The sequence below is a fragment of the Limulus polyphemus genome, unplaced genomic scaffold (genome assembly GCF_000517525.1).
Source record: "Limulus polyphemus unplaced genomic scaffold, Limulus_polyphemus-2.1.2 Scaffold127, whole genome shotgun sequence".
In the NCBI taxonomy this organism is placed as follows: domain Eukaryota; kingdom Metazoa; phylum Arthropoda; class Merostomata; order Xiphosura; family Limulidae; genus Limulus; species Limulus polyphemus.
The window spans coordinates 292,092-307,554 of record NW_013665737.1 but is presented as its reverse complement, the minus strand read 5'-3'; the positions used below and the strand labels follow the sequence as shown (position 1 = coordinate 307,554).

Genomic DNA, 15,463 nt, shown 5'->3' with positions numbered 1-15,463 from the left:
ATTTTTAATTTTTTTGAATTAACGAAATTAAAAAAAATATATTAAAATTTGAATTATAAACTACATTGTGATGATATTCTTCCAGTAGTAGTTCTAGATTTGTTATAGGGGCTTCTATTTCAAGCTTGTCAGCTTCATTGTTTAGCTTTAACCCCCCCACATGGCCTGATATATTCATTTAGATGATGGTCTTACCATGCAGTTGCTTTGTTTTCTGACGTTCATCTTGGGACCAACTACTATGAATTTTATGAAGTACTTTCTGTAATTAATTTGCAAATATTATGTTGGTGGTACTGTATGTATATTTGCAATTCATTGTCTTCAACAATCCAGCTCCATCCTTGTGCTGCGTGTGAGAAGCTTATTCCACCAGCTTTATGCAGAATGTTGTTGCTATAGATGCCAATAGGCTTTTTGTACTTCACCCTCTCTACATTTTCTGTCTAGGCTGATATCTACAAATCCCAGTTGTGGTACCAGATGTTTATCACACAAAGAGTTGTCTGAGAGCTAGTGATGACTAGTTATCTTAGTAGCACCTGCTCAACCATAACTGTTTACTGAGGTGCTCTTTTAGACAGTCCTCTGTTTGGTTGGAATCTGTATGGCTGTTATAAAGCTGGAATGTCCCAACAGAAAAGTGCATTGGCTCAATAATAGAATGCATGGTCTTTACACTGCAAGGTTAATATGCTACTAACCACTTCAAGACCACTAAAAACCTGTCAACTTAGGTTTTAAAATTAAGCATAATACCAGTTAAATTAATGTTTTGCACCCATTTTTACCCTTAACTGATTATTGATCGAGTGATATTTGTTGTATACCTACAGGCTGTGCAATAAATTGTTAGTTTAATGTGTCATATATTTTCAGGTATTAGCTATAGTTGAAACTGTTTAGTAAGTTTACCAGTAACAATACAGATAAATGGTTAGGAATTAGATGAGAGAGTGAGTGTTATCATATACAAAAACAAAAACAACTTGGAAACCAATGTATTGAAGTATTTTTCATTATCATATTTTGTTACATTTCAGAAACGTCAGACCCCCAATCCCTCAGACTCGTGGAATTCTAGTTGAAGATAGGTTTGTTTATAGTAAGTTCAATACCACCGGTTAACATGATGTAACCTTATACAGAAGCTATAAAGCCAAATAAGTAGTGTGTACTGAATAATATTTGCTTACAAATGTAAGTTAGAACATTTTTTAGTCATTATATTTGCGCCATGTGGATCAGAATATCATCTTTTTTAAATGAAAATTGTTTGTAGAAATCTGTGAATATTTTTTATAGTAGAAGCTCTGAAGGTGTACTATAATAACCACTATCATTCCACTAGTTAGTTCTATGCTATACATATGAAATTTTCAGTTTGATCAACAAGCTATGCTTTTGTATGTTTAAAGACCAACTAAAACAAATAAATGGGAGGCACACTTAGGTTTTGGAAATTATACACTGCAAATGCATAATAGTGGATGATGTTATATATTATAATTTTTAACTCGCAATACTTTAGAATTAATATTTTTGTTATTTTACGACATTTATATAGTGTATATTCCAAAACAATAAAATAAATAAAAGTTTCATTTTTGCACATTCCTAAAGTAGCATTTTATATTTTCTAAGAAACTATCATTCAGTGAGAATATAATTATCCATGTTGCCATGTTTTATGTAATTTTTTTGTCATGTGATTTTTCTTCTGTGTTACTGATTTTATTAGTACAGGTTTTGCCCTTACCATTTTAATGTAACAAACAATTACTAATGAAGTAAGGTTTGATTAGTAAATTGACCCCCTGTGTGACAGCGGTAAGTCTTTGGGTCTATAATGGTCAAATCAGGAGTTCGATTTCCCTTGGTGGACACAGCAGATAGCTCAATGTGGCTTTGCTGTAAGAAAAATACGCTTTGTAAATCGGGGATGAGAAATTAAAAGAAATAGTTAAATTCTTTGTTTTTGTTTTTTTAAAAAAAGAGATAACTCAAGGTTATAGAAGATAATTATGGAATTTAATAAATTTTATCCTTACACTTTGAAATAAGTGAGTAGTTTACATGTTTCGTTATTATTTATTTCAGCAGAATTATAATGTGTTCATTTAGTGTTATTTTGTTCAAAGTCTTAGCATTTGACTATTCAAATGAATGTTGCTGTGGTTTGTGTAAACATCACAACAATTTAACTGTCACTTTATGATTATTTAGCTTATATTTTCAAGCTGTTAAGTAACACCAGTATATTTCAGTTGAATTAAGGATTATATGATTAATAGATTAAATTACTCGTAGATTTATATAACATTTCATATTTTATATCATACCATTATTCACATTTATCAGTTGGGTTATTTTATATAAATCTGAGATGATTTTTGCTACAAAGTAGACACTATGCCAATTGGGTATCACCATGGTTGTTTGCAAATAATGAGCAAAAGGCTTTATTTGAAATGTAGATAAAACAGTTAAAGTGCTTTTTGTCATCTTCAGTTGTACGTGTGAAAATACTTGATAAATTTCAATGATTACTATACTAAAGATAGTTAAAGTGCTTGTTATAATCTTTTGGTATGCTTACAGTTCTTGCAGGTGAAAACACTATTTTGTCAGTCTGTTGTGATGGTCTATCACACATTAATCCATATGTACTTCACCTTATTTTTTTTTCCTGTTTTAATTTCTGTATCATTAGTAAAATCATGTTATATTCTGGCAATTTGAGTATATTTATATTGTATGTCACTTTTCAACACTGCTATGGAAAATTATTATATTTAAAACCTGACTAACATTTAAAAATATGTTTCAACCAAATTTAGATATAAAATAATGATAATTTTAGTGAACTGTTACAAAAATTTCTATGTTTTGTGAATTTAGTGTCGTGCAAAAGAGAAAACTTTGAACTGCTTAACAAATAAGTCCCCCCCCCCCCCAACCCCCAAATAAGTGATATAACTTGTTTATTAAGTGTATAGTTTTTCAGGGTTAAAAAAAAAATAACTGGAAGTACTTTTCACAATTTCATTTTAATCCTTTATCATCTCTTCCCATATATTTACACATGCTAGACATCATCTCCACCTATATATTTATCTATGCTAGATGTCATCTCCATCCATATATATATATATATGCCAAATGTCTCGTGTGCTAGATAAGTGCCTTGCACCAGATTTGTTGTGGTCAAAGCATTGCTGGGGTGATGGGGAAAAAAACTTTCATGGATGATAAAGGGTTTCTAAAGAATTGTGTTGATACAGAAACCTGTACTTAAATCTATTAGTCTGAATAGTTTCAAAATAGAGTATCATTTATAAATTGACTGTCTTGTCACTTTAGTGCTCAGAGTTGTACATGTCTGTTGAAACTGAATGTCCATATTTGAATGTATTACAGACTTTAGACCAAGAAGAACACATTCGCTATCAGTTTTTGATGCTTTTAGAGATTTCCAGAGTGAGGCCAGTAAGTAACAATAGCACAAATAATTGTTGTTAAACATGCATCACTTATGTACAGGGTAGTCCAAAATTATCTTTTCTATTGTAAAATTTAATAATTAAGCAATTAAACCATACTGCTGTGCAGTTTTCAGTGTATTGTAGCCCATTCCAAACAGTTTTTATTGTATTGTTTTGTTTTGTTTTTTGCTCCAGTAAGTAATGCTACCCTGTAAAATGGCAACCGTGAAAGAAAAAAGCTTAGTGCCTTGTTTGGCTTGCAGAGACTAAGTAAGTGACTGTGATGCAGTGTAATTACAGATGTCAATACAGAAAAGAACCACCATCAAAACCATCTTTCTGGGAATGGATGAAGAATCTCTTAGAGACAAGCAGTGTGTTACAGCAACTGGGAGCTGAAAGACCCTCTGTCAGGGATGAATGTATCAAACAAGTACGTAAATCATTTCAGCATAGCCCACGAAAATCGATTTGGCATACTTCATGAGAACTTAACATGCCAAAAACATCTCTGTTCTGTGTCATTCACGAAAGACTTCATCTGCATACCTACGAACTTCAGTTGGTACAGGCACTGCAACCAGATGGCAGATCACAGTGCAAGACATCTGCAGTGAACCTCCTTGATCGCATAGATGAAGACAACACATTTCTAGCTCGTGTACTGTGTAGCAATGAGGCTACATTTCTTGCTTCAGGTAAAGTGATTCATCATAATGTCCATATTTGGGGCTCGGAAAATCCCCATGATACCAATGAAATTGTGCAATACAACTCAAAGGTGAATGTGTAGTGTGGTCTCATGTGTGACAGGTTTATTGGTCCTTTCTTTTTTGCTGAGAGCACTGTTACTGGGAGCATGAACCTTGACATGCTGGAACAATTTGGGGTCACACAACTGGAGGAAATGCAACCATGGATAATCTTTGAACAGGATGGTGCTCCACCTCACTGGAGATTACTGGTCAGACCGGATCGTACATTTCTGAGGTAATGGATTGGTCCGGGTGGGCCAATTCCTTGTCCTTTGCATTTTCCAGACATCACTCTACTAGACTTCTTTGTTTGGGACATTGTGTATTGCACATCTATTGCAAACATCATGGAGCTAAAGACCAGGATAACAGATGCCACTGTAACTGTGGGCATGTTTCAGCGAATGTGGATTGAAATCGAATATCGGACGTGCTGAGAGCCACTAATGGTGCACACATAGAAGTCTACTGACATGACAATTAAAACTGTTTGAGTTGGGCTACAAGATGCTGAGAACTACATGACTGTATTTCTTTAGTTATTTAATTATTAAACTTTGAAATAGGAAAGATAATTTTAGACCACCTGGTATTTTATTTTGTAATATATGTTGCAATGTTTTAAAATAGTTTAAATTTTTATTGCAGTTAAGTTCTATCTCATTTGCTTGTCTTAAATTTTAAGTTTAAAATCTTTCAACTTCACATTTAATATTAGGAAGAATTTTCTAGAAATAAAAAATTTTCTTGATGGAATTGCATATGTGAATTTGGATTTCGGATGATAATAAAAAAGATCGACACTTTCTGTTTTTTACGATTGAAATGCAGATCCTATTTTTCCTGGTGAACCTAAGAAGATTCACTGTAACTTGTCACAGTATTTACCAGCTTGTAGAATTGCTATGTTTTCATAGTTAATAAGGCTTTTACTGGTTAATTTTATAATATTTTGTGGTATGTTCACATATACATATAATATGGTAACTAGAATCAAATATATAATTAATTTAACATTTTAGATACAAAAAACATTTTAAGAAAAATAATTTAATAATTTAGTGTGTTGGTTATTTAAAATTATTTATTTTATACAAAGGGTTAAGTAGATATTTGACATTATGGTTATAAATTTTGTTTTAACTACATCTAAAAAAATTAGCCAATTTTAATTTGATACATCATGTTTTTGTTTTTACTTTTTCCCCTCTGTTTATGCATCAAATTACACTGTATACTAAGGGCTTCACATTAATTCTAACCCAATAGCCCAGGACAAGTATGAAATGCATTTCGATGAGTTATTGATGTGACACACTAGTTTGATGGGGCACGTTGGCTGAACCGTATGGACTGGTGGTGGAAGGGGGGGTCACTGATATCCCTTGATTTTTCTTCCCACAGTAGAAGTAGTTAACCAAATTGCATTAAACTTAACATAAATGTACAAAATAGTATCTAGTTTTGGCTTTAAAGAATTTGTTTAATTTCATGTAGTTTTTCTATAATTTTTGATGTGAAATTTTAAAAACTATATGAGACACTTATTTGAAAAACCCCATTAAAATCACTTTCTTCCATCTTAGAATTTCTCTCCTTTGTTGTTGTTGTTCATTGGAAAGTTCTATGTACTTCTTTTGAAACTGTTTTCCCAATTGCAGTAGTCACCACTTCAGACTGTAACTTGTAAAAAATACCACATAAAAATGGCAAAGATTTATCAGTGACCTAAGACCTAACCTTTCAAAATGTTGCCATGTCGGGCTAGGTAACACTATTTTTGCTAACAATATTCAAACATATGTGAGTTTTACAATATTTCTGAAAGTAAACATACAGTGACAATAAGAAATCATGTTGTTTCAGGGGTATCTTAAGCAGTGTACATACTGTTTTATATGGAAAAAATTCTGTGTGCCTAGCCCTGTGCTAGTAGTTTAAAAAATTAATGTAGAGCCTGGCACCTGATTAATTTTAGTTGATGTGCAAAGTTTTATTGAACACACTAAATTTAATTTGCACTCTTTCTTATGTCAGGAATACAAGAGGAACAGCTTACTGGAACCAAATATGCCCAGTATAATAGAAAAAGAAAAACACTTGAAGATCTTTTTCGCCCACCACTAGATCTCATACATAGAGGATCTTTTGAATCTGTAAGCAAGTAAACTCGTTTTTCATTTTTTATTATATTATGTATAATAATGTATGTGTAAATTCATCAATATTTATTTCAAGTTAATATCTGAAAGTGTTGTGTTATCTTAACATCATTAGCCTTAACAAGCACTGCATATACTTACAGATGCTATAGGCCTAACAAAATGTATGAAACCAATATCAGTAATGTGTCTAGTAGTTCCTGGTGTTTTTATTTTAGGTAATATTAGAAGTCAGACTTTCAAAGTCAAAGGTGTTAGAATCATTTTTTGTTATTTTTCTAAAAAAAGACTGAAGTTCTTGCTATAGCTGTAGGTTGTAGACTTAGAAATTTAAGATTACTGATGAGTTAAGTTTGTTCAGGCTGTTAGCAAAACTTAAATATGTGTCTTAATGGTAAACTTGAGGGTTTATAATGTTAAATTTCAGGGTTTGATCTTTGTGGTGAGTATAGTACAGATAGCCCACTGTGTTGTTTTATATTTAACAACAAACAAATATCTTAGAGATAAGTTCATTGTCTTAAAAATATAATTATAAATTTATCAAGAACATTTTTTTAAATGTATGATGTAACCTTTGGTTTATGGACAGATTTACATAGGATGTTAGGGATAGATTGAAAGAGTCACTATTTATTTGGAAAGGTTGATGAAGTTGTTTTAATAAATGGATGGAAGATATCATTTGTGAGTAAAACAAAAAACAAGTTAGGAGTTTATGACAGCAGAGTTTTAGAATGAGTTCTTACTTCCAATTTCTGACACTGAAGGTAAAAAGGAAAGGAATATACACTGATAGCAGTAACCTGGAGTTAGTCATTTTCTGATTTATGAGAAGTACAAAATTGTCTAAGGTTTAATTACTAAAAAGCTTATTGACTCTTTATAACATTACACTGTTTTTGATAGAATTTAACCTGTCAAGACAACTCTGGAATTAGTGGTTCACAGAATTATGAAAATTGAAGTATTTTCCCATATTTATGATACAAGGCACGTGACATGGGTAAACACACAAACAGGTGGCTGATGGTCAACATTCAAGATGTACAAGAGTTTCAATGTCAAGTTCTCAACAGGGATGTATGGAGTAGCCCAGCTGTGAAAAGTATTGTGTCTGAACATTTTATCTTTTGGCAGGTGAGAACTGAGAACCAGAGTTTGCACTGCTGTTAATTATTTATTTAAATAAGAATAAAATCCCATGAAAGATTTTATTTTTGTGTGTGTTCCAGAGATTCCAAATTGTTACATTAAATCTTTGCACTTGATTTTTTTTATCAACAAATAGTACTTCATTTAAAGACTGTCAAATTTATCACTTCCTAGAATTGTTCACAACAAAACACATTTTTTTCATTCAAAGTTTGGCTTTAATTGTAAGATGAAATTATACAATTTGAATAAACTGGGTGGGAATGATATCTAAAGACTGTGGGGTTATGTCACCTACCAATGAAAGTGGGAATTTTGAGTGTTTCGTTATACCAGAGATGGTTTTTATTTGAATTAAGTTTTTTTAATCATTTTACAATTTTACTAAACCTTTTAATAATTGTTCGTAGATGGTAGATAAACTGAAAAACAGCTTTCACTTGTTTGAATTTTTAAAATTCATGGTAATAATATTCATTAAGTAATGAAAATCAAAGTTCTTTCTAACATGTATATCAACTAGCATAATGTAACTACTGAAGTATCTGCCATGTTAAGAATAAAGCTAGATGAGAAAAAGTTCAGGATTACAAGTAAAATTACACGAATTACCAAATAGTGTGCAATTCAAAAAGTGTATAAAAATATAATTAGTTTCTGTAACTTAAAATATTTGTATATTATACTTAATCTAATTACCAGTTAAAATGTGGCACTAAAACTTTTGACAAGTACTGCTGTAAAGAAGAGGTTAAAATGGTTCAAGAGATAAATGTACCCCACGTTTGAGCTCATACTTTTTTATAGTTAAGACATATCTAAAGTTAAATGCTACAAGCATGATGTATCTTCAGTTCTAGTCATGCATTGGCCATTAACCTTGATAAGTTATGAGAACAATAAGATGATAACTTTCAAGAGATACTGTACTGTCTTCATAGTGGCACAAGAGTTAGGAAAACTGTAATGTTACATGACTATATGTAGCATGATGTATCTTCAGTTCTAGTCATGCATTGGCCATTAACTTTGATAAGTTATGAGAACAATAAGATGATAACTTTCAAGAGATACTGTACTGTCTTCATAGTGGCACAAGAGTTAGGAAAAACTGTAATGTTACATGACTATATATTTATTTCATTACTTAAAATCTTACAGAAGGCTATATTGTATAAATATATCCTTGATTTGCAGTCAGTATATAGTCTCAACTTTTGTATATCTTATGCCATACATCTGTTTAAAAGTTTTAAATTGCTAATCTTTCCTAAATAACTATTTTTATATTAATAGGTTTATCTGGATAGTGAAGAAGGAAGTTGGTATGCCCAGTTTTATAAAGTCAGCCAGTATCCTTATGTAGCCATTTTGGATCCTAGGACAGGTATTTAGAATAGAAATGGTTTAGTGCGTGTGAAACAAATTAAATTGATTTATAATTTTTTTTATATTTCTGTGAGTATAGTAATAAGTATCAAATTACTGTCTGTTAAATAAGCAATAGTTTGTGTGATTTAAGTAGATTTTAGACTAATTTCTTACATGTGTGTGCTGAGTCATTGATTTGAAATAATCTCAATCCTATGACATAATTATAAAATTTATTTGTGCATGTGTGTGTATCTTTTGGACACAAAATGGAATGATGTATGCATTCTGGTCCGTCAGTGGAACAATGGTAAGTTTATGGGCGTACAATGCTAAAATCCGAGGTTTGATTCCCTGCAGTGGATGCAGCAGATAGCCCAGTGTGGCTTTGCTCTTAAAAAAAACAAGTATATATATATTCTGTTTATGATTTCTCATCAAAGGTGGAGAGTTGTGGAGAATAATATCCAATGTTGAATAAAATTACCATTTCTGAAATTTTCTCCTAATTTGTGGAGTTTTTTTTATTGTTGATATTTTTCATTTCTTTGATAAATTTCATACTTGTACAAAGTTTTTAGGGAATTAACTGGTAAGTAAATGTTAAAATAATAAGAAAACGACAGTTTATTTTGAGTACTTTAGCATAAATGAGACTGATTACGGAGTATGTTTCATTTTTCTAATATTAAAATTAAGGGTGGGTAATTAAACATCAAGCTGCTAAACTGATTTCACAGAAAACTTGCTCATGTCAGGAGGGGAATATGCAAATCAATAATATTTAATGATGATTTTTGGCAGAAACCATGATTGCTATTTCAGAATATATATATATATATAAAAAAAGTTAACAGCTCAAGTATTGCATCTAAAAACTGAGTGTTAATCACGTAAAGACCATTAAAAGCAATGAAAAAGGATTCTTTGTAAGAATTGTTTGATCTAGCTAGTTTGTTTTGTATATTTTTTGCATTTCTGTATAGCTTTACTTTCTCAGTAGTGTAGGAAATCTCTTAAATGTGTGAGGGTAAAGAAATCAGTTTGAATAATGATCACTTCCCTTATACAATAATTTTTTGCTATTTCAGGTGTAACATCTATAGGATTTCTAATCTGTTTATGTAGATAATGAATTATGTAATATAATTAGTTGTAGCACATATATTATTACCTGTAAGTTTCAAGTAAGCATATTCGATAACGTATTTTATTATTTTGTGTTTCTTTTAAAGGAGAGAATTTAGTTGTATGGAATAAAGTAGATCCAATTTCATTTTGTGATTTGGGTAAGTACATACTATTTTCAAAGCTTGCTCTTTTTTTTTTTCTGTTTCTCTAAGTTTAGTTAAGTTGCTTGTTTTAAACCATCACATTTGCGTGCTTCTTTCAATCATTTAAATTTCATTTTATTGTACTTTTGTAATTTCTAATGAAATGTTTCTGCCAGATTCTTCTGACAATAAGCTTTCTCTCCAATCTCTGTTTTATTTAATTATTGTTAGGTGTATATTTGACTATCAAGATAGGATTGGATGCATATTTTGAAAAACAAAAAAATTTAATTAACAAATTACATGTATAAAATTGACTTTTCTGTTGTGTAAATAATGTGTTTGGTTATTATTGGAAAGTGTTAAATGTATAACCTTTGACATTTAGATGTCATATATATAAAAGAAACAGACAGGGATTTCACAACAAATAATTTCTAATTTAAAATAATTGGTTGTGTACATATGGTTTGTTAGTGTTGAAGCTATTTAATTTTATCCAAAACTTGTTTCAAAGAAACATTTTATAAGCTTTTCTAATACTAAAATGTAACAGCTGTGTTTTGTTTCTGTTTTTCTAAATATGCATCCACTATTTAATTATTTTTTTTATAATTAAGCTAAATTTATCAAGGATTACATTTAAAGTTTGGAATATCTTAGATTTTAACCTTGTGAAGCATTGCATCATTAATATAAACCAGGCTTAATTCGTTATTCTTTCTTCAACTAGTGACCAAATTTCTTTGTGAATATCCCACACCAGATGGTTCTGCTCCACGCCCACCTATAAAGAAATCCAAGAGTGTGAGTAATTACATCTGGTTTCTTTTCATTAATTTTGTTTGTTTTTTAATTTTGTGAATTTCAATAAATATTTTTTATTGATACACATTCACGTTTTTAATACCTTAATAAGTATTTACTGTAGAAGTTTCTATGGAAACACATTCATGTTTTTAATAACTTAATAAGTATTTACTGTAGAAGTTTCTATGGAAACATTTGTCTACTATTTATGTTTTTTTTTTGAGGATCTGTACTGGCAGGTCAGAATTTTATCTCCAAAAACAAAAAAAAAAGAAATGTACATCAGTAAGTAAATTTCATTAGACTTCTAAGATGAATAATCATTTTCAATTTTAAACTTCTTTTAAACAACATTGTTTCAATAGTTATAATAATAGAGATTAAAAAAAATATTTTCAAGATTTTTGAAATTATTAGGAAAATCTCAACAATCGTTGTATAATATAAACAAAAGATTACATAGTTATTAGTAAATGAGTGATTTCTGAAGCACTCACATTAAAAAATTTGCTGCTAAAGCCAACATTTGAATCTTCTATCCAATCAGGAATTTTCTTTTTATTATTTGTTATGATTTGAATATTGACAGAAGCTTCTTTGTTAGTATTTGCTTTATTTTGGATTTGACTGTTTGCAACTTTCACCTACCAATAGCATCAGGAAATGTTTTGGTTATCTTGTCAGGTTACTTAGAGTGTAACAATCTTGTAATAAAGTTCAATCTAAAACAATTGTTGTATCTAAAACATCCGTGAAACAATTCATTGCTTTGTTTTTTTATTATCTTTGAATAAAAGAATCCTACTAACCAATAAATCATGGTTTATGTCTATCAGGATAGAATACTGGACCAAAGTGAGGAGTCTCAGATGAAAGCAGCAATTCAGGCTTCACTAGAAAATATTTCAGATGTTTCAATTCTTCCTGAGCCTGAAATTGGTTCAGAAATAAATGATGATAGTGGCATAAAGACTTGCGACTTGCATTCTGAAAGTTTATTGTCAGAAAATAATAAAACAACATGGAATAAAAAAACAAGCACAGTAGAGCCAGATGATGTAAAAAATTTTACATGTGGAAGTATCTCAAAATCAGATAAAGAAGACACAAACCACAAGTTGAAAAAGAAAATGGGTGAAATTGAAATTACTGATGAAAGTGATCCATTAGAACAGTGGAAAGACTTCTTGGGTAGTGGTGATGGTATGTTTTTAACACTTTTTTTTTTAAATTAAAGGTTATATATTTTATAAATAAATAAAGAGTAATATTTGGAGAAATGTGAAGTATAAATCATTTATTGTTTTAATAAGTATAATATTTTTGCCTCCATATATTAATCCATTTTGATTATAAGTTCAATTTAAAAATCACAAGTTTTTGGGTTTAAAGTGAAGATAACAAGTGAAAATAATATTTTGTTTCAGATCCAGAATCAAAAATAATGTTACGGTTTCCTACTGGAGAGCGTCAACAGAAACAGTTTCCTTGTTCCTCTCAGTTACAGGTAAGAACGATAAAGATTTTTTGATAAAACAATAAATAGATACATTAAACTAAGCACTAAATATTAAAAAATTAAAATGATAATCTATTTATTAATTATTTCGTTAATATTGCTATTTGTTACTATTAATAATTAAGATGATTTTGTTTTGGCTCTGTTTCATTACAGGCTCTTGTTTCGTATGTGGCTGCACAAGGCTTTCCGAGAGAGAATTATGAATTAGTGACAAATTTTCCTCGTCGTAACCTCAGTGATTTGAAACCAAGTGAAACACTAAAAGATGTTGGACTGTTTCCTAGGGAGACCGTTTTTATTCAGCTAAAAACTACATGACAATCTGCACGTGCAACAGTTATTTGTAAACTAATATTAAAACCAGTTTAATCTTCCAAAGAGAATCCTCGCTAACAATCTTTCAAGGATTGATTGGAATGTAAGATGAAAACCAATTGCTGACATTCAGTAATGATTGCATAATTGCTCAAGTATCAGAATTAAGAATTTCCTGGAGGAAAATGTTATTTGATACTCACTGCCTATTGTAAAAATAGATCTAGCATTATAAAACAATAGTTTGAAACTGGTTATTGTTGTCACATTTTCTTTTTCTTGGACAAGTAAAATAAATTAGTCCTTTGTATTGTAGTTTATTCCTTTTTTTTCAGTTGTGACAAATAAAGAATTCATGGTAATTATTTCTGTAGTCTTTTCTAGTGACTTTAGAAATACTTAGGTATTCAAATTGTATACAGGATTATTGATTATATATTAAAAACCACCAAATTCTATTTTTCCTTACAGCATTTACAATACACTTGTACCTTATTTAGGTGGTGAATTTAAAGTAAAGTGGTTCCAAAAAAGAAGAGCCAATATACAGCAAAAAATAAGCAAGTCTGTGCAACCAGGGTTATTTCCACAGTGTAAAAGCTGTTCACATTCACAGATAGCATTTGAACTGGTTTTTGTATGTTGTTTTAAGCCATATATACATAGTTCAGAGCACATTGGTTTCCTCACATTAGAAAGATAAGAAACACTAAGCTATGAACACGAGATTCTGATGAACAGATATACAGATGGCCTATAAACAAAGAAAAAAAAAGAAATTATATCATTGTGAAATGCACACAGATGAAGGAATAAAAACGAGTGTTCAGTGATAAAAGTAGAAGTGAAATATACCAAAAACCAGGATAATTATTTTGTAAGAATAAAATACCAAGATATAAGCCATTCTCTAACAGAGTTTATGAGTCTCCTTCATTGAACTAAAGTTTTATGTTATGTAAAGGAGAAAAAAAAATGCTGTGGGACAAGGAGCTTTAATTTCAGGACAAACTTCCAGAGAATATTTCAATTATTCATGCAATGCCCAAGAAATTAAGAACAATGACTTGGTAAAGTATATTTTGCCAAATAAAAGTAGAATGCATGGTCCCCTTAATAGAAGATCCATTAGAATAGAAAGGAAGCCTTGCAGTAGTTATTCAGAAGAGAAGATATACTTTGGTTACAGCTCAGAAGAAAAAGTGGTTCTATTAATGGTCAAATTCGATGACGAGGAACCCACTTTGAGACTAATAATGGCTGGAGATGGCTTGAATGGGTAATGAAGAAAAACTTTAATATAAGTTTAACATAACAGCAAATGCACAACGTTTCGGCAAGGTTTTGTCATCATCAATGGTCAGTTAAATAGTAAATGCGTGGAATTGGATCAACAGAATGAAAGTGACATGACTGAACATTTTTTATTAAAAGGGGAAAAATATAAATAAAGACCTGAAGATTAAGTAAGAAACTGTGAAGAATTTAGGCAATGCAAAGAGACCTTTTAGTAAAGTAATAACAAATGAGAAAAGGCAAGACAAAGAATATATTTTGCACTAACACGAAAAATAGGTTTAATATGTAGTGAATAAACAAGAAAGGTACTAAAACAAACCAAAAATGGTACTACTTAACATTTTACTTGTAAAGTCCAAAGTTTAAACCTTTGCCCATATAATGATGGAAGTAACTAAAGGTTCAAACAACAATTAGTAGCTCTTTCTGAGCTGTACAATATCTCATTCCAATCTTCAATAGATCTGTAGCCACTCCACTTCTACTGTGTCTTAGGAAACTTCTCCTGATGGAATAATTCACACTTTTTGGAATTCAGCTTAAGGTTTCTTTTTCCTTAACTGATCTAATACTTTCCTTAACCCATCATAAGCATTGTCAGAGGTATTACCCTGTGCAATTATGTCATTCAAGTATATGAGTATGACATTCCAAGGTAGCTTAGACAGAGCACACATCAAATGTTGAAATATAGTAGGTGCATTACATAAACCAAATGGTAGTACAACAAACTGTCACAATCCATTTTCTGCAGTAAAGGCTGTCTTTTTCTCTTCTTGTTTTGTCCATTTTGATCCATGTAGAACATCCGAAATAAGAGTCAATCCTTGAAAGTGAGTATGTATCCTGCTTTGTGACTTCATCAGGTTCCATTTACCTATGCAGAACCTTGTGGATCTATCCTCCTTTTTCACAAGTACAGTAGTCACTTTTTTGCTCCTTGATGGCTTCTGTCTCTTTGAAAGAATCAGCTTGTTTTGTTAGTGGAATCATTTGGTTAACTTATTGTGGCTGTATCTCCAGAATCAATCTTGCAAGATAATTTATTTGTTCTTAATCATGAGGTTCACTGTGGCAAGGATCAGCTGTAACAACCTCCACAGTTCTTGTGAGTGAGGTGGCACATTGCCCTTATTTAAGGATCTGACATTGAACTTCCTACGTCTTTCCTCAAAGGTGACTACTTCTGATCTCTTTGATGTGAAACTGTATCCAAAATTCACAGAATTTCTAATTGATCCTTCAAATAAATTCTAACTAGTTCTTATGAGGTTTAACTGGTCCACTCCAAGACTTTATATGTATAATATACACC

At 30.8% G+C, this 15,463-nt stretch overlaps 1 protein-coding gene across 1 annotated transcript in view; it reads left to right on the top strand.

Annotated features, from left to right (window-relative positions):
* LOC106473223 (UBX domain-containing protein 7-like) overlaps positions 1–13,215 on the top strand; it is a 26,006-nt gene extending 12,791 nt beyond the window's left edge. Inside the window, exons 3-12 of the mRNA XM_013933911.2 lie at positions 1,044–1,105; positions 3,421–3,489; positions 6,278–6,396; positions 7,396–7,542; positions 8,854–8,944; positions 10,164–10,217; positions 10,936–11,009; positions 11,849–12,215; positions 12,440–12,519; positions 12,688–13,215. Coding sequence (XP_013789365.1) covers positions 1,044–1,105; positions 3,421–3,489; positions 6,278–6,396; positions 7,396–7,542; positions 8,854–8,944; positions 10,164–10,217; positions 10,936–11,009; positions 11,849–12,215; positions 12,440–12,519; positions 12,688–12,852 — 1,228 coding nt within the window. The 3' untranslated portion in view covers positions 12,853–13,215. The remainder of the gene's footprint in view (positions 1–1,043; positions 1,106–3,420; positions 3,490–6,277; positions 6,397–7,395; positions 7,543–8,853; positions 8,945–10,163; positions 10,218–10,935; positions 11,010–11,848; positions 12,216–12,439; positions 12,520–12,687) is intronic.
* Positions 13,216–15,463: the final 2,248 nt, after the last annotated feature.